The sequence below is a fragment of the Pelophylax lessonae genome (genome assembly GCF_965119305.1).
Source record: "Pelophylax lessonae genome assembly, chromosome: 2".
NCBI classification, from domain to species: domain Eukaryota; kingdom Metazoa; phylum Chordata; class Amphibia; order Anura; family Ranidae; genus Pelophylax; species Pelophylax lessonae.
This window is the reverse complement of record NC_138769.1, coordinates 14174898-14201274: the sequence shown is the minus strand read 5'-3', so window position 1 is coordinate 14201274 and position 26377 is coordinate 14174898. Positions and strand designations below refer to the sequence as shown.

The following is a 26377-nucleotide window of genomic DNA, read 5'->3' as shown; positions in this document are numbered from 1 at the left end:
TGTGAAGTTATACATTGCCATGGGGGACTGAGAGTCATCTGGAGAACAGTTGCCATGCTAATGTACATGGTGTACATTCATATCTAAGCATGGAGGCCCACCTTACGATTGAGTATTCCCCCACGGCAGCCTCAGCCTTGCCCCAAAGTGTTGAGAAAAATTACACAAAGTAAAGGTACCCCATGTGTGTACCAAAGTGACCCTGTACAAAGTGCCTAATGTAGCCCGGAAGAACCCACGCGCGGTAGGCCACACATGACACATGACAAGAGTAGTGACAGTGGCATCACTACTACTGTCAGCCCAGCACTGGAAGTGGCAAGGAGGAGAAGAGAAAGCCAGGAAGAGGTGCAGGCTGTGCTCTCTCTCTATCCTCCACAAAAGCTCACAAATAAAGAAGGGGAGCGGCATTTGACATCTTTGCCCTGGGCACTAATGATCTTGTCAGGGCACTGCTTGGCGCCTAACTGGTTAATGAGGAACATACTAGATGTGACTAACAACCACACAGCAGCTACTCCTGCAGCCACAACAACGCCTTCTCTCCCCCTGGGAACCGGCTGGTCGATGGATTGAGGAATTTTGCACTTTGTACTTTCTGCACCACTCTGCAGAATGACATGGCCTGATCTGTAAATATGCCGATGAGGTTTATTCTGACCAAGGCCTCACTTACCATTGCTGTTCATATAAACCTATGTTACGTGTGTTATGTTTACCGGACCTTTAGGGCTGGTTCACACCATAAAAAGGTCCATCTGAGCGCGCACCTTTCTGCGTAGAGCATTTAGGACAGTCCATAAATTTCAAAATCGCACCACTCCAAACTGCATGGTACTTTGGTACCATGTGTTTTGGTGACCCCATATGCATTTGCTAGAGGCCTGGGGGTGTCACTAATACTTAATGGTCACCCACGCGTGTCTGCAGAGAGCAGTGTGTTTTCATTAAGTGCGGGAAAATGCGCATTCTCCCACCACAAGCGGTGTGAACCAGTCCTTAAAACACATTTATGAAAGAACTCCCAGAAACTGAAGGGAATCTCGCCAATGGGGATAACTGATGACCTGACCCTTCTCCAAAGACTTCAAATTTGCTGGAGTTTTCCTTTAACACTGCGAAGTGAGCTTCCTTCTGTAGCAAAAGGAAGTTTCCCAGAATCCTCTCTGTTTACCGTTGGAAGGCGAGCAAGTTGTCATCCCGCGTGCAGCAGTCATCGGCCCCTGCAGCATAATACTCCCAGGTGGCTTTAGGTAAATGATCTCTGGCGTAGGCTTCATAGTCCGACAGGCAAATGAGGGGCATTTCGGCATCCCCCAGCCCCGACCTGAGGAGGAGAGACAAGGAAAGGGTCAGAGGAACTGCAGAAGTCAATCGTTACACCATGAGAACAGATACAGGAGACACACTGTAAAGGGTGGGGGGGGGGGGACATACACCAGAGACACCGTACGGGGAGGACAGACACCAGGGAGACACCGTACGGGGAGGACAGACACCAGGGAGACACCGTACGGGGAGGACAGACACCAGGGAGACACCGTACGGGGAGGACAGACACCAGGGAGACACCGTACGGGGAGGACAGACACCAGGGAGACACCGTACGGGGAGGACAGACACCAGGGAGACACCGTACGGGGAGGACAGACACCAGGGAGACACCGTACGGGGAGGACAGACACCAGGGAGACACCGTACGGGGAGGACAGACACTGGAGAGACACCGTACTAAAAGACAGACATCAGAGAGACACCGTACGGGGAGGACAGACATCAGAGAGACACCGTACGGGGAGGACAGACACCAGGGAGACACCGTACGGGGAGGACAGACACTGGAGAGACACCGTACATGGAGGACAGACAGCGGAGAGACACTGTACAGGGGAGGACAGACAGGAGGGACACCGTACAGGGGAGGACAGACAGGAGGGACACCATACAGGGGAGGACAGACAGGAGGGACACCGTACAGGGGAGGACAGACAGGAGGGACACCGTACAGGGGAGGACAGTCAGGAGGGACACCGTACAGGGGAGGACAGACAGGAGAGACACCGTACTAGAGGACAGACAGGAGGGACACCATACAGGGGAGGACAGACAGGAGGGACACCGTACAGGGGAGGACAGACAGGAGGGACACCGTACAGGGGAGGACAGACAGGAGGGACACCATACAGGGGAGGACAGACAGGAGGGACACCGTACAGGGGAGGACAGACAGGAGAGACACCGTACTAGAGGACAGACACCGGAGAGACACCGTACTAGAGGACAGACACCGTACTAGAGGACAGACACCGGAGAGACACCGTACTGGGAGGACAGACACCGGAGAGACACCGTACTAGAGGACAGACACCGGAGAGACACCGTACTGGGAGGACAGACACCGGAGAGACACCGTACGGGGAGGACAGACAGCGGAGAGACACTGTACGGGGAGGACAGACTCCAGGAGGAACACCCTACAGGGAGGACAGACAGGAGGGACACCGTACAGGGGAGGACAGACGCCAGGATGGACACCGTACAGGGGAGGACAGACGCCAGGATGGACAACGTACAGGGAGGACAGACAGGAGGGACACAGTACAGTGGAGGACAGACAGGAAGGACACCATACAGGAAGGACAGACAGGAGGGACACCGTATGGGGAGGACAGACACCGGGGAGACACCGTACAGGGAGGACAGACAGGAGGGCCACCGGACGGGGAGGACAGACACCGGAGAGACACCGTATGGAGAGGATAGACATAGTAAAAGATAGACAATGTACAGGTAGGACAGAAACTGGACAGACAAAATATAAGGAGGACAGACACTGAACAGACACCATACAAAGGGAGACCGACACTGGAGGGACACCATACAGGTGTAGCCCTCTTGTCCTAGGGGCTATCAGGGCAATTTCGTTTTTGGCTGGGCTGTAGTCAGCCCAGGCTGATCACATTTGCTCTATTCCCAGCTGCATAAGAGCTGGCGTAGGAGAAGCAGTAGCACGCTGATCTTCCCAGTGAATGGCTGTGCAGGGTGTGTGTTTCAGGACAAGTCTGATCATTGGAGGAGAGCAGGCTGATGTCCCAGCACAGCTAGAGAACTGAGCAGGCTATGCTCTCATGCCTAGTGTGGTCAGCTTTAAATAGGAAAGCAGCGGGATTGGCATGAACACCAGGGATTTCACACACGGGAAGCAATACAAAAAGAGAACAGGAGACTTTCTCATACAAGTACACGATACAGCGGGCACATATCAGGAATAGGAAGTGTTAGATTTACAGAATATTTAGGTTGGCTTGTGATTTTCCACTATCGCCAGGTCATAGTACAAGGTTTTACATACAAAATTAGGTTATGAAAAGTTATATTTTCTTCAGCCAATCCAGTAGGAGGTTTAGGCCACTGGTGCTTGCTGAGGGAGGATATAAATATTTTGACAGGCCATTTACTTGCTCTCTTCCCCTGGGTTGAGGCCTAGGGAGGTTCTGCTGGTGTGAGCCCCACTACTAGGTCCAAAAGTCCGGTTTGGGGCCTAACGTATGCTGACGTGGTCCTGGAGCTGTAGGACAGACCAAATACAGTAGGACAGACATAATACAGGTGGCACAAATACCACAAAGTAGGACAGCTTTAATACAGGATGGAGAAACTTCACACAGGTAGGACAGACATAATACAGGAAGAAAAGAAACCACACAGGCAGGACACACATAATAGAGGTAGGACAGGAACCACACAGGTAGGACAGATTTAATACAGGTGTCGCAAATACCACAGAGTAGGACAGACATCATACAGGTAGGACAGATTTAATACAGGTGGGAGAAACTTCACACAGGTAGGATAGATATAATACAGGTAGAACAGACATAATACAGGTAGGACAGACATATTACAGGTAGGATAGATATAATACAGGTAGAACAGACATAATACAGGTAGAACAGACATATTACAGGTAGGATAGATATAGTACAGGTAGAACAGACATAATACAGGTAGAACAGACATATTACAGGTAGGATAGATATAATACAGGTAGGATAGATATAATACAGGTAGGATAGATATGATACAGGTAGGATAGATATAATACAGGTAGGATAGATATAATACAGGTAGAACAGACATAATACAGGTAGGATAGATATGATACAGGTAGGATAGACATAATACAGGTAGGATAGATATGATACAGGTAGGATAGACATAATACAGGTAGGATAGACATAATACAGGTAGGATAGATATAATACAGGTAGGATAGATATAATACAGGTAGGATAGACATAATACAGGTAGAACAGACATAATACAGGTAGGATAGACATAATACAGGTAGGATAGATATAATACAGGTAGGATAGACATAATACAGGTAGGATAGATATAATACAGGTAGGATAGACATAATACAGGTAGGATAGATATAATACAGGTAGAACAGACATAATACAGGTAGGATAGACATAATACAGGTAGGATAGACATAATACAGGTAGGATAAATATAATACAGGTAGAACAGACATAATACAGGTAGAACAGACATAATAGAGGTAGAACAGATATAATACAGGTAGGATAGACATAATTCATGTAGAACAGACATAATACAGGTAGGAAAGAAACAACACAGGTAGGACAGAAGTAATACAGTTAGGACAGACTTAATACAGGTAGGATAGAAACCACACAGGTAGGACAGACACCACATAGGAAGGAAAGACAGAATATAGGTAGGGCAGACACAGCAGAGTAGGATAGATACCATCCAGGTAGCAGTGTAGCACAGAGATAATACAGGCAAGACAGTTAATGTAGGTAGGACAGACACCAGAGTAGGACAGGCACCACACAGAAAGGACAGACATAATACAGGGAGGACAGACACCAGAGTAGGACAGGCACCACACAGATAGGACACACATAATAAAGTTAGGACAGTCACCATAGAGTAAGACAAATATAATACAGGTAGCACAGAAACCACGCAGGTAGGACAGCTTTAATACAGGGAGGACAGACACTGGACAGGATCTATCAGCAGTCACAACATAAACTTGGCCCTCTCATGGACAGTGACTAGGATAACATTTGTCACTATTTCCTCTTCTTTGTGCCATTTTAAAGGTTTGTATGGTCATTGGTGATTCAGCCAATGACAGTGCAGTACTTATTGTCAGGTCTACAGACAATTGTTTAAATGTGGGGATTCTTACCTGTACAGGTGAAGGATAGTATGTGGCAATCTTTACTGTACCAGAATGGTGTCCCCTGGAGTCTGGGTCTGGTGGTGTCCCCTGTGTGGTGGAGAAGTCTGGGTCTGGTGGTGTCCTTTGTGTGGTGGAGGAGTCTGGGTCTGGTGGTGTCCCCTGTGTGGTGGAGGAGTCTGGGTCTGGTGGAATCCTCTGTGTGGAGGAGAAGTCTGGGTCTGGTGGTGTCCCCTGTGTGGTGGAGGAGTCTGGGTCTGGTGGAATCCTCTGTGTGGTGGAGGAGTCTGGGTCTGGTGGTGTCCCCTGTGTGGTGGAGAAGTCTGGGTCTGGTGGTGTCCTCTGTGTGATGGAGAAGTCTGGGTCTGGTGGTGTCCTCTGTGTGATGGAGAAGTCTGGGTCTGGTGGTGTCCTCTGTGTGGTGGAGAAGTCTGGGTCTGGTGGTGTCCTCTGTGTGGTGGAGGAGTCTGGGTCTGGTGGTGTCCCCTGTGTGGCGAAGGAGTCTGGGTCTGGTGGTGTCCCTTGTGTGGTGGAGAAGCCTGGGTCTGGTGGTGTCCCCTGTGTGGTGGAGAAGTCTGGGTCTGGTGGTGTCCCCTGTGTGGTGGAGAAGTCTGGGTCTGGTGGTGTCCCCTGTGTGGTGGAGAAGTCTGGGTCTGGTGGTGTCCTCTGTGTGATGGAGAAGTCTGGGTCTGGTGGTGTCCTCTGTGTGGTGGAGAAGTCTGGGTCTGGTGGTGTCCTCTGTGTGATGGAGAAGTCTGGGTCTGGTGGTGTCCTCTGTGTGGTGGAGAAGTCTGGGTCTGGTGGTGTCCTCTGTGTGGTGGAGGAGTCTGGGTCTGGTGGTGTCCCCTGTGTGGCGAAGGAGTCTGGGTCTGGTGGTGTCCCTTGTGTGGTGGAGAAGCCTGGGTCTGGTGGTGTCCCCTGTGTGGTGGAGAAGTCTGGGTCTGGTGGTGTCCCCTGTGTGGTGGAGAAGTCTGGGTCTGGTGGTGTCCCCTGTGTGGTGGAGAAGTCTGGGTCTGGTGGTGTCCTCTGTGTGGTGGAGGAGTCTGGGTCTGGTGGTGTCCCCTGTGTGGTGGAGAAGTCTGGGTCTGGTGGTGTCCTCTGTGTGGTGGAGAAGTCTGGGTCTGGTGGTGTCCTCTGTGTGATGGAGAAGTCTGGGTCTGGTGGTGTCCTCTGTGTGGTGGAGAAGTCTGGGTCTGGTGGTGTCCTCTGTGTGGTGGAGAAGTCTGGGTCTGGTGGTGTCCTCTGTGTGGTGGAGGAGTCTGGGTCTTGTGGTGTCCCCTGTGTGGTGGAGGAGTCTGGGTTTGGTGGTGTCCCCTGTGTGGTGGAGGAGTCTGGGTCTTGTGGTGTCCCCTGTGTGGTGGAAGAGTCTGGCTCAGGTGTTGTCCCCTCTGTGGTGGAGGAGTCTGGGTCTGGTGGTGTCCCCTGTGTGGCGAAGGAGTCTGGGTCTGGTGGTGTCCCTTGTGTGGTGGAGAAGCCTGGGTCTGGTGGTGTCCCCTGTGTGGTGGAGAAATCTGGGTCTGGTGGTGTCCCCTGTGTGGTGGAGAAGTCTGGGTCTGGTGGTGTCCTCTGTGTGGTGGAGGAGTCTGGGTCTGGTGGTGTCCTCTGTGTGGTGGAGAATTCTGGGTCTGGTGGTGTCCCCTGTGTGGTAGAGAAGTCTGGTGGTGTCCTCTGTGTGGTGGAGGAGTCTGGGTCTGGTGGTGTCCCCTGTGGTAGAGAAGTCTGGGTCTGGTGGTGTCCCCTGTGGTAGAGAAGTCTGGGTCTGGTGGTGTCCTCTGTGTGGTGGGGGAGTCTGGGTCTGGTGGTGTCCTCTGTGTGGTGGAGGAGTCTGGTGGTGTCCTCTGTGTGATGGAGAAGTCTGGGTCTGGTGGTGTCCCCTGTGTGGTGGGGGAGTGTGGGTCTGGTGGTGTCCTCTGTGTGGTGGAGAAATCTGGCTCTGGTGGTGTCCCCTGTGTGGTGGGGGAGTCTGGGTCTGGTGGTGTCCCCTGTGTGGTGGAGAAGTCTGGGTCTGGTGGTGTCCCCTGTGTGGTGGAGAAGTCTGGGTCTGGTGGTGTCCCCTGTGTGGTGGAGGAGTCTGGGTCTGGTGGTGTCCCCTGTGTGGTGGGGGAGTGTGGGTCTGGTGGTGTCCCCTGTGTGGTGGGGGAGTCTGGGTCTGGTGGTGTCCCCTGTGTGGTGGAGAAGTCTGGGTCTGGTGGTGTCCCCTGTGTGGTGGGGGAGTCTGGGTCTAGTGGTGTCCCCTGTGTGGTGGGGGAGTCTGGGTCTGGTGGTGTCCCCTGTGTGGTGGAGAAGTCTGGGTCTGGTGGTGTCCTCTGTGTGATGGAGAAGTCTGGGTCTGGTGGTGTCCTCTGTGTGGTGGAGAAGTCTGGGTCTGGTGGTGTCCTCTGTGTGATGGAGAAGTCTGGGTCTGGTGGTGTCCTCTGTGTGGTGGAGAAGTCTGGGTCTGGTGGTGTCCTCTGTGTGGTGGAGGAGTCTGGGTCTGGTGGTGTCCCCTGTGTGGCGAAGGAGTCTGGGTCTGGTGGTGTCCCTTGTGTGGTGGAGAAGCCTGGGTCTGGTGGTGTCCCCTGTGTGGTGGAGAAGTCTGGGTCTGGTGGTGTCCCCTGTGTGGTGGAGAAGTCTGGGTCTGGTGGTGTCCCCTGTGTGGTGGAGAAGTCTGGGTCTGGTGGTGTCCTCTGTGTGGTGGAGGAGTCTGGGTCTGGTGGTGTCCCCTGTGTGGTGGAGAAGTCTGGGTCTGGTGGTGTCCTCTGTGTGGTGGAGAAGTCTGGGTCTGGTGGTGTCCTCTGTGTGATGGAGAAGTCTGGGTCTGGTGGTGTCCTCTGTGTGGTGGAGAAGTCTGGGTCTGGTGGTGTCCTCTGTGTGGTGGAGAAGTCTGGGTCTGGTGGTGTCCTCTGTGTGGTGGAGGAGTCTGGGTCTTGTGGTGTCCCCTGTGTGGTGGAGGAGTCTGGGTTTGGTGGTGTCCCCTGTGTGGTGGAGGAGTCTGGGTCTTGTGGTGTCCCCTGTGTGGTGGAAGAGTCTGGCTCAGGTGTTGTCCCCTCTGTGGTGGAGGAGTCTGGGTCTGGTGGTGTCCCCTGTGTGGCGAAGGAGTCTGGGTCTGGTGGTGTCCCTTGTGTGGTGGAGAAGCCTGGGTCTGGTGGTGTCCCCTGTGTGGTGGAGAAATCTGGGTCTGGTGGTGTCCCCTGTGTGGTGGAGAAGTCTGGGTCTGGTGGTGTCCTCTGTGTGGTGGAGGAGTCTGGGTCTGGTGGTGTCCTCTGTGTGGTGGAGAATTCTGGGTCTGGTGGTGTCCCCTGTGTGGTAGAGAAGTCTGGTGGTGTCCTCTGTGTGGTGGAGGAGTCTGGGTCTGGTGGTGTCCCCTGTGGTAGAGAAGTCTGGGTCTGGTGGTGTCCTCTGTGTGGTGGGGGAGTCTGGGTCTGGTGGTGTCCTCTGTGTGGTGGAGGAGTCTGGTGGTGTCCTCTGTGTGATGGAGAAGTCTGGGTCTGGTGGTGTCCCCTGTGTGGTGGGGGAGTGTGGGTCTGGTGGTGTCCTCTGTGTGGTGGAGAAATCTGGCTCTGGTGGTGTCCCCTGTGTGGTGGGGGAGTCTGGGTCTGGTGGTGTCCCCTGTGTGGTGGAGAAGTCTGGGTCTGGTGGTGTCCCCTGTGTGGTGGGGGAGTGTGGGTCTGGTGGTGTCCCCTGTGTGGTGGGGGAGTCTGGGTCTGGTGGTGTCCCCTGTGTGGTGGAGAAGTCTGGGTCTGGTGGTGTCCCCTGTGTGGTGGGGGAGTCTGGGTCTAGTGGTGTCCCTCAGTACATGGCGGGTGGGTCAGTGCCCTGTAACTCGGTCAGCTGTCACCCCGGGTCCAGCTGTCCAGCACACTTCTATCTCAGCCAAAGCTGCTGATGCAGAATAGTAGGAGGGGGAAGAGTGACATCCCCCCCCCCCAATCCTCCTCCCCCCACATGACAGCAGTGTGTCAGTTACGCAATGATCAGAGTTGTCACCCTTCTGCTGGTTTACACATTAGACACCAAATTACATTTCACATCTGCTACATTCCAAAACATTTTAACTCCTTCATATTCACCTCTGACTCACTTTTTTACCACTTTGCACAGAAAAATAAGTTTTAAATGATTTCTTATAGGAGAGACGAGGCTTCCTATTTGGTAGAAAGGTGAAGGTAACGGCTTTTTCTTGTTAATTAAACCAATTTTAAAGCCGAACTTCACTCTTTTAATCAACATTGGATATTTTTAATCCTTATACTGCTAGATAGGAAGGTATATTAACCACTTCTGGTCCGGAAGGATTTACCCCCCCCCCCCCCTTAATGACCAGGCCATTTTTTTGCGATGCAGCGCTGCCATAGTTTAATGGACAATTGCGCGGTCGTGCGACACTGTACCAAAATTAAATTGATGTCCTTGTTTCCCCACAAATAGAGATTTCTTTTGGTGGTATTTGATCACCTGTGTGGTTTTTATTTTTTGCACTATAAACAAAAAAATAGCGACAATTCCGAAAGAAAAATAATATTTTTTACTTTCTGCTATAAACATTCCCAATAAAAAAAAAAAATCTAAATTTTTCATCATTTTAGGCCAATTTGTATTCTGCTACATATTTTTAATAAAAAGAAAATCCCAATAACTGTATATTGAAAAAAACAAAAACAAAAAAAAAAAAAAACAATATTTTTTACTTTCTGCTATCAAACATTCCCAATAAAAAAAATTAAAAAATCAAATGTTTTCATCATTTTTGGCCAATTTGTATTCTGCTACATATTTTTAGTAAAAAGAAAATCCCAATAACTGTATATTGAAAACAAAAAATAACAATATTTTTTTCTTTCTGCTATCAAACATTCCTGATAAAATAAATAAAAATCAAATGTTTTCATCATTTTATGCCAATTTGTATTCTGCTACATATTTCTGATAAAAAGAAAATCCCAATAACTGTATATTGAAAAAAAAAAAAAAACAATGTTTTTTACTTTCTGCTATAAACATTCCCAATTAAAAATTTTTTTAAAAAAAATCAAATTTTTTCATCATCTTAGGCCAATTTGTAGTCTGCTACATATTTTTAGTAAAAAGAAAATCCCAATAACTGTATGTTGAAAAAAAAACAAAAACAATATTTTTTACTTTCTGCTATAAACATTCCCAATAAAAAAAAATAAATAAAAAAAAATCAAATTTTTTCATCATCTTAGGCCAATTTGTAGTCTGCTACATATTTTTAGTAAAAAGAAAATCCCAATAACTGTATATTGAAAACAAAAAATAACAATATTTTTTGCTTTCTGCTATCAAACATTCCTGATAAAATAAATAAAAATCAAATGTTTTCATAATTTTAGGCCAATTTGTATTCTGCTACAAATTTTTAGTAAAAAGAAAATCCCAATAACTGTACATTGAAAAAAAAAACAAAAAAAAAACAATATTTTTTACTTTCTGCTATAAACATTCCCAATTAAAAAAAAAATTTAAAAAAATCACATTTTTTCATCATCTTAGGCCAATTTGTATTCTGCTACATATTTTTAGTAAAAAGAAAATCCCAATAACTGTATATTGAAATAAAAAAACAATATTTTTTACTTTCTGCTATCAAACATTCCAGATAAAAAAAATTAAAAATCAAATGTTTTCATCATTTTATGCCAATTTGTATTCTGCTACATATTTCTGATAAAAAGAAAATCCCAATAACTGTATATTGAAAAAAAAAACAAACAATGTTTTTTACTTTCTGCTATAAACCTTCCCAATTAAAAAAAAATTTAAAAAATCAATTTTTTTCATCATCTTAGGCCAATTTGTATTCTGCTACATATTTTTAGTAAAAAGAAAATCCCAATAACTGTATGTTGAAAAAAAAACAAAAACAATATTTTTTACTTTCTGCTATAAACATTCCCAATAAAAAAAATAAATAAAAAAAAATCAAATTTTTTCATCATCTTAGGCCAATTTGTATTCTGCTACATATTTTTAGTAAAAAGAAAATCCCAATAACTGTATATTAAAAAAAAAACCAAAACAATATTTTTTACTTTCTGCTATCAAACATTCCCGATAAAAAAAAAAAAAAAATTAAAAATCAAATGTTTTCATCATTTTATGCCAATTTGTATTCTGCTACATATTTCTGGTAAAAAAAAAAAAAAAAAAATCCCAATAAGCGTATAATGATTGGTTTGCGTAAAAGTTATTGCGTCTACAAACTAGGAGAAAGATTTATGTCATTTTTATTTATTTATTTTTTACTAGTAATGGCGGCGATTAGCGATTTTTAGCGGGACTGCGACATTGCGGCGGACAGATCGGACCCCTAACTGACATTTTTGACACTTTTGGGGGGTACCAGTGGCATTACTACAGTAATCAGTGCTATAAATATACACTGGCAGGGAATGGGGTTAACACCAGGGTCGACCAAAGGGTTAAATGTGTTCCTAGGGGGTGCTTTCTAACTGTGGGGGGGGGGGGTTTCTGCATGAACACAGAGACTTGTGTTCTTAATAAGGAACACAGGATCCCTTTTTTTTTTTAATTACTGACAGAACAGCGGTCTGCCCTGTTTACAGCGGCAGACCGCCGTTCTGTCTCCACGGCAGTGGCGTAGCGTGGGTTGTCAGCACCCGGGGCAGGGCAAGTAATTTGTGCCCCCTAACTCGCGGGATTTTAGCACTCGAGTCTCTTCCACTAGTTTAGTTAAAGAAACCCTTAGGCTCCGTTCACATCTAGGCGTTTTGGGGCGTTTTTGGGGAGTTTTTCTGCTCTAGGATCAGCTCTCAAAACGCCCAACAAGACAAATCCTATTCATTTCAATGGCCCCTGTTCACATCTGAGCGTTTTGACGCTGTATACAAAACGCCCAACGCTCAAAAAAGTACATGAGCTTCTTTTTGGGCAGATTACAGGCGTTTTCCATTGGTATCTATTCAATCAAAAAACGCCTGCACAAAAAACGCGGTAAAATCACGGTAAAAAACGCGGTAAAAAACGTGCGAAACCGCTAAGCTCAGGTGTGAATGTAGCCTTACCCCCTAAGCACATGTATTGTTTGTTATGAAAATACTGATGTAATTAAAGTAAAATGCATCTAAATACAAGTTTGAATGACCAGCGTGCCCCCTTTCAATGCAGAGAGACCAGCGTGCCCCCTTTCAATGCAGAGAGACCAGCGTGCCCCCTTTCAATGCAGAGAGACCAGCGTGCCCCCTTTCAATGCAGAGAGACCAGCGTGCCCCCTTTCAATACAGAGTGACCAGCGTGCCCCCTTTCAATACAGAGTGACCAGCGTGCCCCCTTTCAATGCAGAATGACCAGCGTGCCCCCTTTCAATGCAGAGTGACCAGCGTGCCCCCTTTCAATGCAGAATGACCAGCGTGCCCCCTTTCAATGCAGAGTGACCAGCGTGCCCCCTTTCAATGCAGAGTGACCAGCGTGCCCCCTTTCAATGCAGAATGACCGGCATGCCCCCTTTCAATGCAGAATGACCAGCATGCCCCCTTCAATGCAGAGAGATCATCGTGCCCCCTTTCAATGCAGACAGACCAGCGCCAGGCTGCTGACTCACTCGCTGCTAAACTGACTGAGCAGTGAGGAGAGGTGGCATACCAATGCACAGTCCAGCCCAGCCCCGCCATTTTCAGCCATAGGGCGGCCACGCTGGACATCTCCCAGCCTAAAGATGGAGGCAGCCGCAGACAGTGTGTGAACTGTGTATGTCAAAGTCAGACAGACAGAGTGACACTGCAGATGCACCCCCCCCAGATGTTGCGCCCGGTGCGGCCGGCCCCCCCTGCACCCCCCACGCTACGCTCAAAAAAGTACATGAGCTTCTTTTTGGGCAGATTACAGGCGTTTTCCATTGGTATCTATTGAATCAAAAAACGCCTGCACAAAAAACGCGGTAAAATCGCGGTAAAAATCGCTGTAAAATCGCGGTAAAAAAACGCGCGAAAATGCTACGCTCAGGTGTGAATGTAGCCTTACCCCCTAAGCACATGTATTGTTTGTTATGAAAATACTGATGTAATTAAAGTAAAATGCATCTAAATACAAGTTTGAATGACCAGCGTGCCCCCTTTCAATTCAGAGAGACCAGCGTGCCCCCTTTCAATGCAGAGAGACCAGCGTGCCCCCTTTCAATGCAGAATGACCAGCGTGCCCCCTTTCAATGCATAGAGACCAGCGTGCCCCCTTTCAATGCAGAATGACCAGCGTGCCCCCTTTCAATGCAGAGTGACCAGCGTGCCCCCTTTCAATACAGAGTGACCAGCGTGCCCCCTTTCAATACAGAGTGACCAGCGTGCCCCCTTTCAATGCAGAATGACCAGCGTGCCCCCTTTAAATGCAGAGTGACCAGCGTGCCCCCTTTCAATGCAGAGTGACCAGCGTGCCCCCTTTCAATGCAGAATGACCAGCGTGCCCCCTTTCAATACAGAGTGACCAGCCTGCCCCCTTTCAATGCAGAATGACCAGCGTGCCCCTTTCAATGCAGAGTGACCAGCGTGCCCCCTTTCAATGCAGAGTGACCAGCGTGCCCCCTTTCAATGCAGAATGACCAGCGTGCCCCCTTTCAATGCAGAATGACCAGCATGCCCCCCTTCAATGCAGAGAGATCATCGTGCCCCCTTTCAATGCAGACAGACCAGCGCCAGGCTGCTGACTCACTCGCTGCTAAACTGACTGAGCAGTGAGGAGAGGTGGCATACCAATGCACAGTCCAGCCCCGCCCCGCCCCGCCATTTTCAGCCATAGAGCGGCCACGCTGGACATCTCCCAGCCTAAAGATGGAGGCAGCCGCAGACAGTGTGTGAACTGTGTATGTCAAAGTCAGACAGACAGAGTGACACTGCAGATGCACCCCCCCAGATGTTGCGCCCGGTGCGGCCGGCCCCCCCTGCACCCCCCACGCTACGCCACTGCTCCACGGGAAGCAATCGCGGATGCCCAGCAGCAATCGTGTCCGCTGGACCCGCTGATTGGCTCACCCTGTGGCGAATCGGCACATGCGCGCCCCGCTAGCAGTCCTGTGAAGTGACATACAGTTCCGTCTTTTCACGGGACAGAGCCGACCTGCCGCAGTAAAACTGCTGCGGGCGGTCGGTAAGAGGTTAATATCACATATTTTTAACTTTGTTTTACATGCAATAGCCACTGGGAGGAGGGGGGCGCGCACCTCCGGAGCCCGCCGCAATGTCGCAGTCCCGCTAAAAAAACGCTGATTGCCGCCATTACTAGTAACCGCCGCCCGACTTCCGGGTATCATGTGGTGATGTCAGCACGCCTTCCCGACGAGTTTCGTCATAGATGACGTCTTCCTGGGGACCAGTTGCTAATGGCAATGGACGAAGAAAATTTTCAAAAACGTCTTTTCTGCTCTACAGAAGATAGCGAGGGGGTAAAGAGAATATTGCACAACGATGGTTGCTCAGGGCAACCAGAAAATTCCTGTCAGAATCGCAATCTGAATATCCAAATGCCGGAAAGTTTCCGTCTGAGCTATAAGTTGTACACTCCCATGAAGTACTGGGAGGTGAGAGAAATGCATCCTTCTGGGAAAATGGACTGTGTCTGCTTAACAGTAAATGGTGCAAGTATAGACGGAGAAAATGGCGGCCTGGGGCACGTGGATCGGTGTCCCGGGGGGGGCCACGTGTGTGCCAAGACTATATGGAAAAGTGTTGACCTTGCGCATAATGACAGCAGGACATTCTTTCTATACAGTGGCAGTGTGGATACTGTGAAGAAATCTGTCGGCCATGCAGCTAATGGCAGTGGGACATTTTTTCGGATACAGTATGGTGGGCCTTGCTTGTGCATGTGCTGGGAAGAGGACTGTTGACCGTGCATAGGATAACGGGACAATTCTCCGGACTGGCAAAGAGGGTCAGCTGGCTTATGGTGATGGAGGCGCAGCTGGAGTACTGTTACAAGCAAGAAGAGTGGATGCGTGTCAGGGGAGAAGCACGGTTTGCTTTGCAGTGACTTCCATGTCAGCTGAGTTGAGAGAGAGCGGCATTGGAGGAGGTTACTGCACAGCACGGGAAAGCGCGCACTGAAGAGTTCTGCCCAGCAGGAGGAGCCACCGCCAATAAGTAAATGTGGGTAGAGATGTCGCTCAGGCACAGCCACTCAGGAACGAGAAGTAGAGTCCATAAATTACTTCTGCCTCTGGGTGTGGCTGAGAGGGAGACACATGTGCGGAGGAGCAAGATGTCGAATTTCGGAGCAAGTCGGAGTGCATCAGTGATTGACTCGCATGTTGGCGGAGAACATGCTGTGCAGATTGGGGAGCAGACCGGAGAGCTGAAGACGTCTGGAATACAGGGGTGCGGATGGTGCCCAATGGAGGACTGGCGTTATGCACCGGAGGAGCCGTGGAGGCATTTTGGCCTGGTATGTCCCCAGTGTTTGAATGTGACCGTGCGGGTGAAAGCTTGGAGCCAGTGCGGGCATTGCGGCCATCTGCTGCTGCGGGCGGAGAATAGTGAAGTTCGGTCCAAGACGTTGTTTGTGCTGTGGGTGACTGGAGTCACTCGGGCCTTGTCGGTTGCGGAATCGGGGGCCTCTCCAGGTTCGTGGGAGAGGAGTGCTGAAAGTAATGGTGCAGCTGGAGGCCATGCAATCTGTCAGTGGTCCAGTTTGCTCATGGAAGGAGAGCCGAATGTCCAAGCCAGGATGCATGTAGGTAGTACGGGCCGGGGAGTGGCCACCTGATGCATTGAAAACTGCAGCAGTAGAAGCTAAGTCTGCTCCTATAAAGCTTGAGGAGGAAAGATGGCCAGCAGTAACCAGGGCTGCTAAAGCGAGCGTAAGCAGTGAGGAGGAAGCCAGGGTCATCGATGTGGGGTCTCCTAGTTTCCAGAATCGGTTTGGATCCTTAGAATAAGGAATAGATGTCTGGAGATCTTAAGATGAGACTGAGTCGGACTAGGGATCTGAGGAGCAGAGCAGTCCACCCTGTCCTGACCTGCCTGAAATGCCGGATGAAGAGACTAGGGACTCTTTGGTGCGGGGAGAGCGTGCCAAGAGTTTGGGTTTCTGTGAGGCCTATGCTAGTCAGGTCCCAGACCTAACCCCACCCAAGAATTATGCCCGGGCTCGGGACCAAAATGAGGCCTATGACTCTTTGATCAGGCGGGAAGAGACCCCATTTTCTCCAGCTAGGAGAGGGAACCGGAAAACCGTTCCCAGATTTTCAAGGATGCAGCGGTGGCTGCAGAAGAAGGTAGCTATGGAATACGGGTACAATTACCCTTATGGTCCACGGGAGGTTATGTTAGAAATCGAGGCAAAAAGAGAGTCCTGGTGTGATGAAGCCATATGGGACTTCCTGTTTGTCCCTAAGCAATACAGAAATTCCTCCAGGATGGATCTATGAAAGAACTTTTTGTCAGTCAAAACCCAGTGGAACCAAGGCGGTCTACCTGGACCAAGTGGAGGTCCGCCGCCCAGACGGATCGGGCCAGGCCTGGTCAATATGCATCAGAGATGACAATGGGAAGTTAGTGAGGATTCCCCATCTGGACATCTATATCTGAGGAGAATGTTCAAAAATGTAAAAATGGCTGGCTAGCTTATGTTCGGAATCCAAGAAAAAGAACTCACTGCTCAAGGTGGACTAAAAGCCAGATGACATACACCGATGCACGTCCCGGCTCGCCTCCGTGGATAATCAATGAAGAAAAAGAAACGGCTGCGCTCCAGATGAAGTCAAATTCCAGATTTATTGACTGGACATCCCAATGTTCGGGATGTCCAGTCAATAAATCTGGAATTTGACTTCATCTAGAGTGCAGCCATTTCTTTTTCTTCATAGCCTATGTTCGGAACTGAACAAATCAAGTTCTGATACTGTTGGGGCGTATGTCCGCTTTCCACTACCCCTTCTATCCTTGCAGAAGGGGTTAGGAAACAAAGAGACACCATCAAATGGACTCAAATTAGAGGGCCGTACCTCTTCAGAGAACTTAGAGAGAAGTAACACTTTTCGAGATTCTACCTCAAGTTCCAGATGGACTACTTAGGCCATCGGGCCAGGACTGGAACTTGAGAAGCAGCTGCTCAGGAAGAAGTGGGCAGCATACCAAGAGTTTGGTTGGGGGTGCCCTGGTGTCGTCAGGGGCCCCTGAAGAGACTCTTTTCTTCCCCCATGGGACTGTTGGGTTGCTCAGGCTCCAGCAACCGACCTCCTGTGGAGAGAACCGAAATTGACTATTGTAGGTAGTTAGTGACAGGGCTCATGACCACCAATGGTAACTGTATGCTTATGAAGTGCCTAACCTTTTTATTTCTCTTTCAGGTGGTACAGAATTCAGTGATAACCAGTTAGGTTGATATAATTACTCACCAGAGCAGGCTTTGCTTGGTGGGGGGGGGGGGGTGCATTTCTTCAAATGCACTTATCGTGTACTATATTGTATAGAGATATATATATATTTTTTTCACTTAACTTAATGATTGTGCATTTGTTCATTTCATTTTCCCCCTTTACAGGTTTGTGGGATACTCTAAGTAAAAGCATCTTATGCTCCTTCTGATTATCAGGGGAGCCTGATCTATTAGGTTGCCTGTTGCATGTTTACAAGTGTGGTTCACTGGGTCTAAGGTAGTGTCCCCACTGCATCCAATAGGGGAGCCTGTTGGACAGTGGAGGAACCCTAGCCAGTGACACATTGGCTTTTGTGAGAGTCCCAGTAGGAGGTCACTCTTGCAGTGCATCCTGGGATTGCTCATAAAAGCCAGGAGGACATGTGACAGGGCGTCTTTGGCGGGAAGCAGAGTCCCAGGAGGAGGCTGACGGCTGGTCTACCCTCCTGCTGTATGAGGAAAGTGGTCTTAGGTAGTCGGCCTAGTGAACCAGGTGTGGAGCTGAGCTGCAGAAGATCCAGTGGAGCTGCTGGCAGAGTCTTCTGGGAAAAACAGTGTCCATAAGTATCAAGGGACATGCCAAAGGGTCTGCCCAGGAAAGGGGATCACTCCAGTGAAGTCAGGGGATCAAAGGGTCAGCTCACACAGAGTGTCAGAATAAAGGGGGTGCCGTGTATAGAACCGTGAAGAATAGGGACAAAGGGGGTGCCAAGTAGGACCCTGAAGAGTGATTCACAATGCAGTGCAGTTCATTTATTTCTTCTTCACTATAGTGGCAAGGTGAAGCAGCGGCCTTGCCGCATTTAGCTAATCAGAAAGCCTCAGCAATTCTGTATAGTTATTCAGTTGGAGTATTCCACTCATCCCTTCTCTTGTCACAGTTCTGAAATAAATCAACAAAAACCCAAAACCCCTGGACTGTTTTCTGACTGAGCCGAGCACTTAGAATATGCTATTTTGTCAAGTTGTTGCTATGGGTAACCCAGGGGAATCCGTAACCAGCAGCTCCCAAGGGAGTAGTGCTACACTAAAATAACTCAGATTGTCTGTTTTCCAAAAAGGCCATTCGGAGGGTATTTTTTACTGTCCTGGCATCTTCAAGACATGAGATCAGCCTTCAGTACATCAGGATTTATCGATTTTCAGATATACAGTGGGTACGGAAAGTATTCAGACCCCCATAAATTTTTCACTCTTTGTTATATTGCAGCCATTTGCTAAAATCATTTAGGTTCATTCTTCTTCCTCATGAATGTACACATAGCACCCCATACTGACAGAAAAACACAGAATTGTTGACATTGTTGCAGATTTATTAAAAAAGAAAAACTGAAATATCACATGGTCCTAAGTATTCAGACCCTTTGCTCAGTATTTAGTAGAAGCCCCCTTTTGATCTAATACAGCCAGGAGTCTTTTTGGGAAAGATGCAACGAGTCTTTCACGTAGTATATACAAAAAATCCTGGCGCTGTGGTGCCGGTAATCAGAAGGCGGGGATGGAACAGTAAGGTCGGACAATGCCCAAAGAGGTCCACCATTAGTTACATGTCCATGTCCGGACTGCAGCCTACCCAAACCCAGATCCCAACTGAAAAGAAAAGTAGCGACAAAAACGGGTATATTGGCGCTCCCGGACAAAATGGCACAAGCACAAAGTGGATGCTACGGGGGGGGGGAGAAAACCAGCGCTATGGATGAGAACTACCAGGTCTATGAGGTAAATAGGTTGCAGCCACCAACTGACCCCTAAGGAACTTAGGGGCTGAGATATGATGTGGGGGTGAAAAAGTTGGAAACGGCGCTACCTAACGCATGTGCAAAGATGCGGGTGAGATAGAGGAGAAAGTGCTCAGTGCGTAACAAATAGTGCAAGTATAACATGTGTAAATATTGTGCCTGTGGAAGATTTCCAATCACTGGCTAAATATAGATGATTTCAGCCGAGAAATAAATAAATAAATAGTGGGTGTGAGGTATGGTAATTAAAATATGAATAAGTATGGTAATGGTAAATAGTGAGGTAAAATGGTTCCCAATAAATGGTTAATAAAGACAGTGCTGGATAAAATGATTATAAAAAAGCCGTGAGGGTGCTAATGCATACCTTTTGTATAATGTTCCTCCAATCTGACCACTAGAGGTCGCACTTACCCTATAGCCACAAATGGTGTATGTATAAGCCAAATAGGGTATGGGTAAATTTTCTCAAAACTGCTCCCAATCTGTCCTTACGGACCAATTGATCCCATCTGGGTGCAAAGGGAAGAAAAACGGACCTCTTAGTGTGGTATACAAAGGGAGGATTTTCAAAAGGCTAGTAGTGACTCACGCTTAGAAGATAGATGCAGCAGATCGTGTCAGACAGTTGCAGACAGCGCCGGGGAAGCTTCCGCGTTCCAAACACAGGCGAGCTGCGGACGGGAAGTGACGTTGTGAAGAGGGTTGAGGCACCCTCTCTTCACATGTTGCTTCATCCAACATGGTCGTGATTCCTTTTGCGATTCCTCAGGCAAGAGTTACACCATACGTTAATTCATCACCTGCTCCACAGAATATGTGGTTTACATCCTACAATGTCCTTGCAATTTACTCTACGTGGGCCGCACCATCCGCCATCTGCGGACACGGATCGGTGAGCACCGTAGGGCCATTGCACAAGGACTGAATACTAAAAATGGGAAACCACCCCACAGTGTCCCCCGCCACTTCGCCACCCATCACAAGGGCCTAGTTCAAGATTTGAAGGTGTGGGCAGTGGAGTGCGTACCCAAGGGTACCCTGACTATCAACGAACGTCTCTCCTTGCTTTGCAAGAGAGAGACGTTCTGGATTTATAAGCTAAATACCTTGTCCCCCCATGGGTTGAACGAAGAACTTGATGCTTATACTGTGGTTTAACATCTATTCTGTTGGGGTCGAGGTTTTAATAATTTAATAATTTAATAATTCAAATAATCTAATCCTTTGTTCAACCTATACCTCCCAACATTTCTTGGTTTTTATGTTTGATTTCCATTTTTTATTCTTTAGTCATTTATTCATTCATTTATTCATTCATTATTTATTCATTAATTATTCATTTTTTATTTTATTATTTTTTTTTTATTTTTTTTTTTTTCATATTATTATTATATTTTTTTCCCATATGTTTGCAACACCCATTCATACTTTTGGTATTCTGACCTTTTTATATTTTGATCTTAGTTGTTTTGTTTTGTATTTATCATCACCATTGTGTGTGTTTTTTGCGCAAGGTGGAGCCAGAGAGTGGGGGGCAACGCCTCTTCCTCTGTATACCCATTAAATTTGCGCCCTGCCTGAAAGCCACAGGAGATCTGAAGAAGGGCTTGGCCGGAAACATGTCATCCCCCTCCATCTGTGGCTACCTGCATTAGCTCCGCCAGTTGAATAGCACAGCCGTCGGTGCGCTGCCTCTGCACCACTCCGGCGGCCGTAGAGTTACATCCGTGCAGCAGCCCTCGGTGCGCATGTCTCCGCTAGGCGCCCGGTGACGTCATCATCCGACGCCACGGTAGTCGGGTCCGAGGAGCAGCGGCCGCCGCCGCCTCGGGTGTGTACCATCCGATACCGGAGCTGTCTGTGGGGGTTGAGTACTCCACTCCCCCCCCCCTCCTCTCTACATCTCAGGCATCATCCAGTTCGGAGGCAAACCAGCAGAGAGGCTTCCCGGATTGATCGAGGCTGACACTCCACCCACAAGCGTCACACCATCCAGGCTTCAAAGGTGGTTAGTCGTCGTTCCCCCGCTCCTGGGTCCTCCTTGTTTTGAGGTATTTTTACTGGATTATCATCTGACTGCTGTTTGTTGCACCCTGGGCATACCACTGGTTTTTTTCTGTCAAGGAGCATATTTTAACTTACTTTTAATAAACAATAAACAAGTTTTAATGTTTCAAGATTCCGAGCAGCATCCACTTTGTGCTTGTGCCATTTTGTCCGGGAGCGCCAATATACCCGTTTTTGTCTTTAGTCTTTCACACCTGGATTTGGGGATCCTCTGCCATTCCTCTTTGCAGATCCTCTCCAGTTCTGTCAGGTTGGATGGTAAACGTTGGTGGACAGCCATTTTTAGGTCTCTCCAGAGATGCTCAATTGGGTTTAAGTCAGGGCTCTGGCTGAGCCATTCAAGAACAGTCATGGAGTTGTTGTGAAGCCACTCCTTCGTTATTTTAGCTGTGTGCTTAGGGTCATTGTCTTGTTGGAAGGTAAACCTTCGGCCCAGTCTGAGGTCCAGAGCACTCTGGAGAAGGTTTTTGTCCAGGATATCCCTGTACTTGGCCGCATTCATCTTTCCCTCGATTGCAACCAGTCGTCCTGTCCCTTGCAGCTGAAAAACACCCCCACAGCATGATGCTGCCACCACCATGCTTCACTGTTGGGACTGTATTGGACAGGTGATGAGCAGTGCCTGGTTTTCTCCACACATACCGCTCAGAATTAAGGCCAAAAAGTTCTATTTTGGTCTCATCAGACCAGAGAATCTTATTTCTCACCATCTTGGAGTCCTTCAGGTGTTTTTTTAGCAAACTCCATGCGGGCTTTCATGTGTCTTACTGTCAGAGACTCAATACCCTGCGCAACGCTTCCTGAGCACACTGATGTGCTGTCATGAGTCTGCAACCTAAAGGGTTAACCGAGAGCAGACTAATTGCAATAATTGGCAAACAGGCTGCCTTATTTAAACAGCCCAGCAGCACTGCACTTTGCTGTGTTGTCTTCAGCTCTCCTGTATCCTGTGCCTGTTATAACTGCTGTTCCTGTTTATCTGACTCGGCTTGTCTTTGGATTCCGATTGTTCCTGTTTACCTGACCCGGCTTGTCTTTGGATTCTGATTACCTGCTGCCCGCCCTGACCTTGGCTTGTCCTGACTATCCTCCTGTCTCGTCCTGATCTGTTTACCTGCTACCGGCTATTTGTCCTGGACCTGTTCCTGGCTCTCCCAGGGAATCCGGGGGACCGCGACCTGGTGTTAGCAAGCAGCCAAATCCATCCCCACCATCTGGGGCCCTGGTGAAAACCGGCTAACACTTAGACTCCGCGCCTCTGGTGACCCTGTGCCACGCCAGTTACCCGGTAAGCCACTCCTCTTACGTCAGGCTCTGCCACGTTCCCCCGTGACAGTACAACACAGCCATGACTGAGCCTGCTAGAGGAGCCTCTCCTATGGACGACATCTGCCAGCACCTTGCGGCCCTTACCCAAGCCGTTAAGTCCCTGCAAGAGGGCTATACCTATACCCGATACCCTCCGGGAATCCCTCCGGTCCGACGGTGGTGATGCTGTCTCCTGAGCCAAGGGTCCCTACGCCGGAAAGGTTTTCTGGGGATCGGAGCAAGTTTAGAGCCTTCCGCAATGCCTGCGATCTGTACTTCTCCCTGCAACCCCGAACCTTCTCCTTGGAAGCAACCAAAGTGGGGTTCATCATATCCCTGCTTCAAGGTGAACCTCAGTCCTGGGCTCACCGCCTGCTTGAAGAGCGCAGCGACCAGCTGGACTCCATGATGGCTTTCTTTAACGCAATGGCGCAGTTATACGAAGACCCGCAGCGCACTGCTACCGCAGAAACCGCACTCACTTCACTTCAACAGGGCCGTAGAGCCGTAGAGGATTACGTCACTGACTTCAGGCGTTGGAGTACAGACACTCACTGGAACGACGCAGCCTTGCGACATCAGTTCCGCCTGGGTCTTTCAGAAAACTTGAAAGATGAACTGGCCCGAGTGGGTATACCCAAGACCTTGGAGGCATTAATCACCCTGGCCATACAGATAGACCGCCGGCTCCGTGAGCGTAGAGCAGAGAGGTCCACGCAGCAGATCCGCCCAGTCTGGATGTTGCCACGGGTTCCTAATCCCATCCACACCTTCTCCTCCGGTGCCCGTTCCGGCAACACTGCTCCGGTTACTTCTGAATCGGATACGTCAGAGCCGATGCAACTTGGGCTTATGCGTCCTTCCTTATCAACAGAAGAACGCTCACGACGACGTCAGAACAACCTGTGTCTGTACTGCGGAGAGGCCGGACACTTTGTACGCTCATGCCCAGCAAAGATGCGTAAGTGTCTTTCTATATCCCCCTCAAGTTATCCAGTTTCTGTCAACAATACCACTCACCTGGCTCTCTCTATCTCATTCCAGCTCCCAGAAGGCCCGATTCCGGTCACCGCTATTATTGATTCCGGGGCATGCAGCTGCTTCATTGACCTTACCTTTGCTGCCCATCAACGCATCCCACTTCGACCCAAGTCGCAGGGACTCTCCATCTTCCTAGCGGATGGGTCCCACATCAAGTCTGGGCCAGTTACCCAAGAAACCCCTCCATTGCCCGTGGCCACTCTCGAAGGGCACAAGGAGTTGTTGTGCCTGGATGCCATCTCTTCTCCCTTGTTTCCTGTTATTCTGGGGTTACCCTGGTTGCAGGCACACAACACGCAGATTAATTGGACTTCTGGAGACGTCAAGTTCCAGTCCCCTTACTGCCAGAATCATTGCCTGCCAGTACGCCATAGTGCTCCTAGCACCCTACTCTGTATGGACGCTGATAAGGAGATACGTTCCTCTGTCCCAGTATCTTATCACGAATACTTGGATGTGTTCAGTAAACAGGGGGCTGAGACCTTACCCCCCCACCGCCCCTATGATTGTCCAATTGAATTGCTTCCGGGGGCCGAGATCCCTTTTGGACGTATCTTTCCTTTATCGGAACGAGAATTGGGTACCCTTAAAGACTATGTGACGGAGAATCTAGAGAAGGGATTCATCCGACCCTCTACTTCTCCGGCAGGAGCTGGGATCTTTTTTGTGGAGAAAAAAGACCATTCACTTCGGCCATGTGTCGATTACCGTGAGTTAAATAAAATTACGGTCAAAAACCGGTACCCCCTACCCTTGATTCCTGAACTCTTCCAGAGACTAAGAACCGCCTCTGTATTCACCAAACTGGACCTACGGGGAGCCTACAATTTGGTCCGTATTAGGGAGGGGGATGAATGGAAGACAGCATTCCGCACCCGATTCGGGCATTATGAATATTTGGTGATGCCTTTCGGGCTCTGCAACGCCCCGGCCACCTTCCAGCACTTCGTCAACGACATCTTCAGAGACTATCTGGACATCTTTATAATTGTCTACCTGGACGATATCTTGGTCTTCTCTTCCTCACTGGCCCAGCACCGAGAACACGTTAAAAAGGTACTCCACCGACTCCGGCTACACCGGCTCTATGCAAAACCCGAGAAATGCGAATTTGAACAGCAGAGTATCCAATTCCTCGGGTTAATAATCTCCTCTGAAGGGGTCAAAATGGACCCTCAGAAGGTCTCCGCCATCCTGGATTGGCCCCCACCGGTGGATAAAAAGGGGATTCAGCGTTTCATAGGATTCGCAAATTTCTACAGGAAATTTATCAAGGGGTTCTCTTCCATCATCGCCCCTATTACCCTGCTCACCAAACAAGGTACCCGCTTCCACTGGTCTCCCGAGGCGCAAGTCGCATTTACAGCCCTGAAGGAGCTGTTTACTTCTGCCCCTATCCTCAGCCACCCGGATCCCGCCCTGCCTTACATCCTCGAAGTTGACGCCTCGGAAATCGCAGTAGGAGCAGTCATCTCCCAGCGTCAAGGTCTCAAGGACCTAATTCATCCGATAGCCTTCTTCTCCCGTAAGCTTTCTCCTGCGGAGAGGAACTATGATGTAGGGGATCGGGAGCTCCTTGCCATCAAGACCGCCCTGGAGGAGTGGAGGTATCTATTGGAAGGGGCGGCACATCCCATACTCATCTTCACGGATCATAAGAACCTGGAGTATTTGAGGACGGCCAAACGCCTGAGACCTCGCCAAGCAAGGTGGGCACTTTTTTTTTCCAGATTTACGTTCCATATAACGTACCGACCAGGTTCCAAGAATACCAAACCAGATGCTCTCTCTCGAATGTACGACAGCTCTAAAGAAATCATTGTACCTGACACCATCTTAACACAAGGTAACTTTCTGCTATTACAGTCTGACCTTCTTACCGCTCTGAGACAAGCCACAGTAAATGCTCCCCATCCTGCTGGAAATATACTGGTACCCAGAAATGGACTACTATGGAGAGGGGATCAAATTTTCGTTCCAGAAAGTGCTCGTGTGTCCATCCTAGGACTGTGTCATGACCACCCGATGGCTGGTCATTTCGGGATCCATAAGACCCTGGATCTTGTGCAGCGCACGTTCTGGTGGCCCGACTTAGAGAAGTGTTGTAAACAATATGTTTCCTCCTGTACTGTTTGCACACGAAGCAAGGCAACCCGAAATAAGGCATGGGGCCTGCTCATACCACTACCAGTCCCTGACAGACCATGGAAGATGATTGCCATGGATTTTATCGTGGAACTTCCTCCATCAGACGGTTATTCTGCAATCTTCGTGGTAGTAGACCGTCTGTCGAAAATGGCTCACTTCATACCACTAAGAGGTACACCCTCCGCGCTTGAGACGGCGCAGGTCTTCATCAGAGAAATTGTAAGACTTCACGGGGTCCCAATGAACATTGTGTCGGATAGAGGTGTCCAATTTACTTCTCGCTTCTGGAGGGCTTTATGTGATTCACTGAAAATCAAGCTGTCAATGTCCTCCGCATACCATCCCCAGACTAACGGGCAGACTGAGAGGACCAACCAGACCCTCGAGCAATATATCCGATGCTTCACCACCTTTGTTCAAGATGACTGGGTCTCGCTACTACCATCAGCAGAGTTCGCATACAATAATGCCAAACACTCGGCTACAG

General features: G+C 49.0%; 1 protein-coding gene across 3 annotated transcripts in view; it reads right to left on the bottom strand.

Annotated features, from left to right (window-relative positions):
- Positions 1–26377, bottom strand: part of HAO2 (hydroxyacid oxidase 2) — a 65384-nt gene that overhangs the window by 15826 nt on the left and 23181 nt on the right. Inside the window, exons 1-3 of one of the 3 annotated variants that reach the window (XM_082246976.1) lie at positions 5351–5369; positions 5231–5288; positions 1175–1327 (exon numbers count right to left, since the gene is read on the bottom strand). In XM_082246976.1, coding sequence (XP_082103102.1) covers positions 1175–1305 — 131 coding nt within the window. In that variant the 5' untranslated portion in view covers positions 1306–1327; positions 5231–5288; positions 5351–5369. Of the gene's footprint in view, positions 1–1174; positions 1328–5230; positions 5395–26377 lie in introns of those variants that run through there. The other 2 variants (XM_082246975.1, XM_082246977.1) reach the window with 2 other exon arrangements.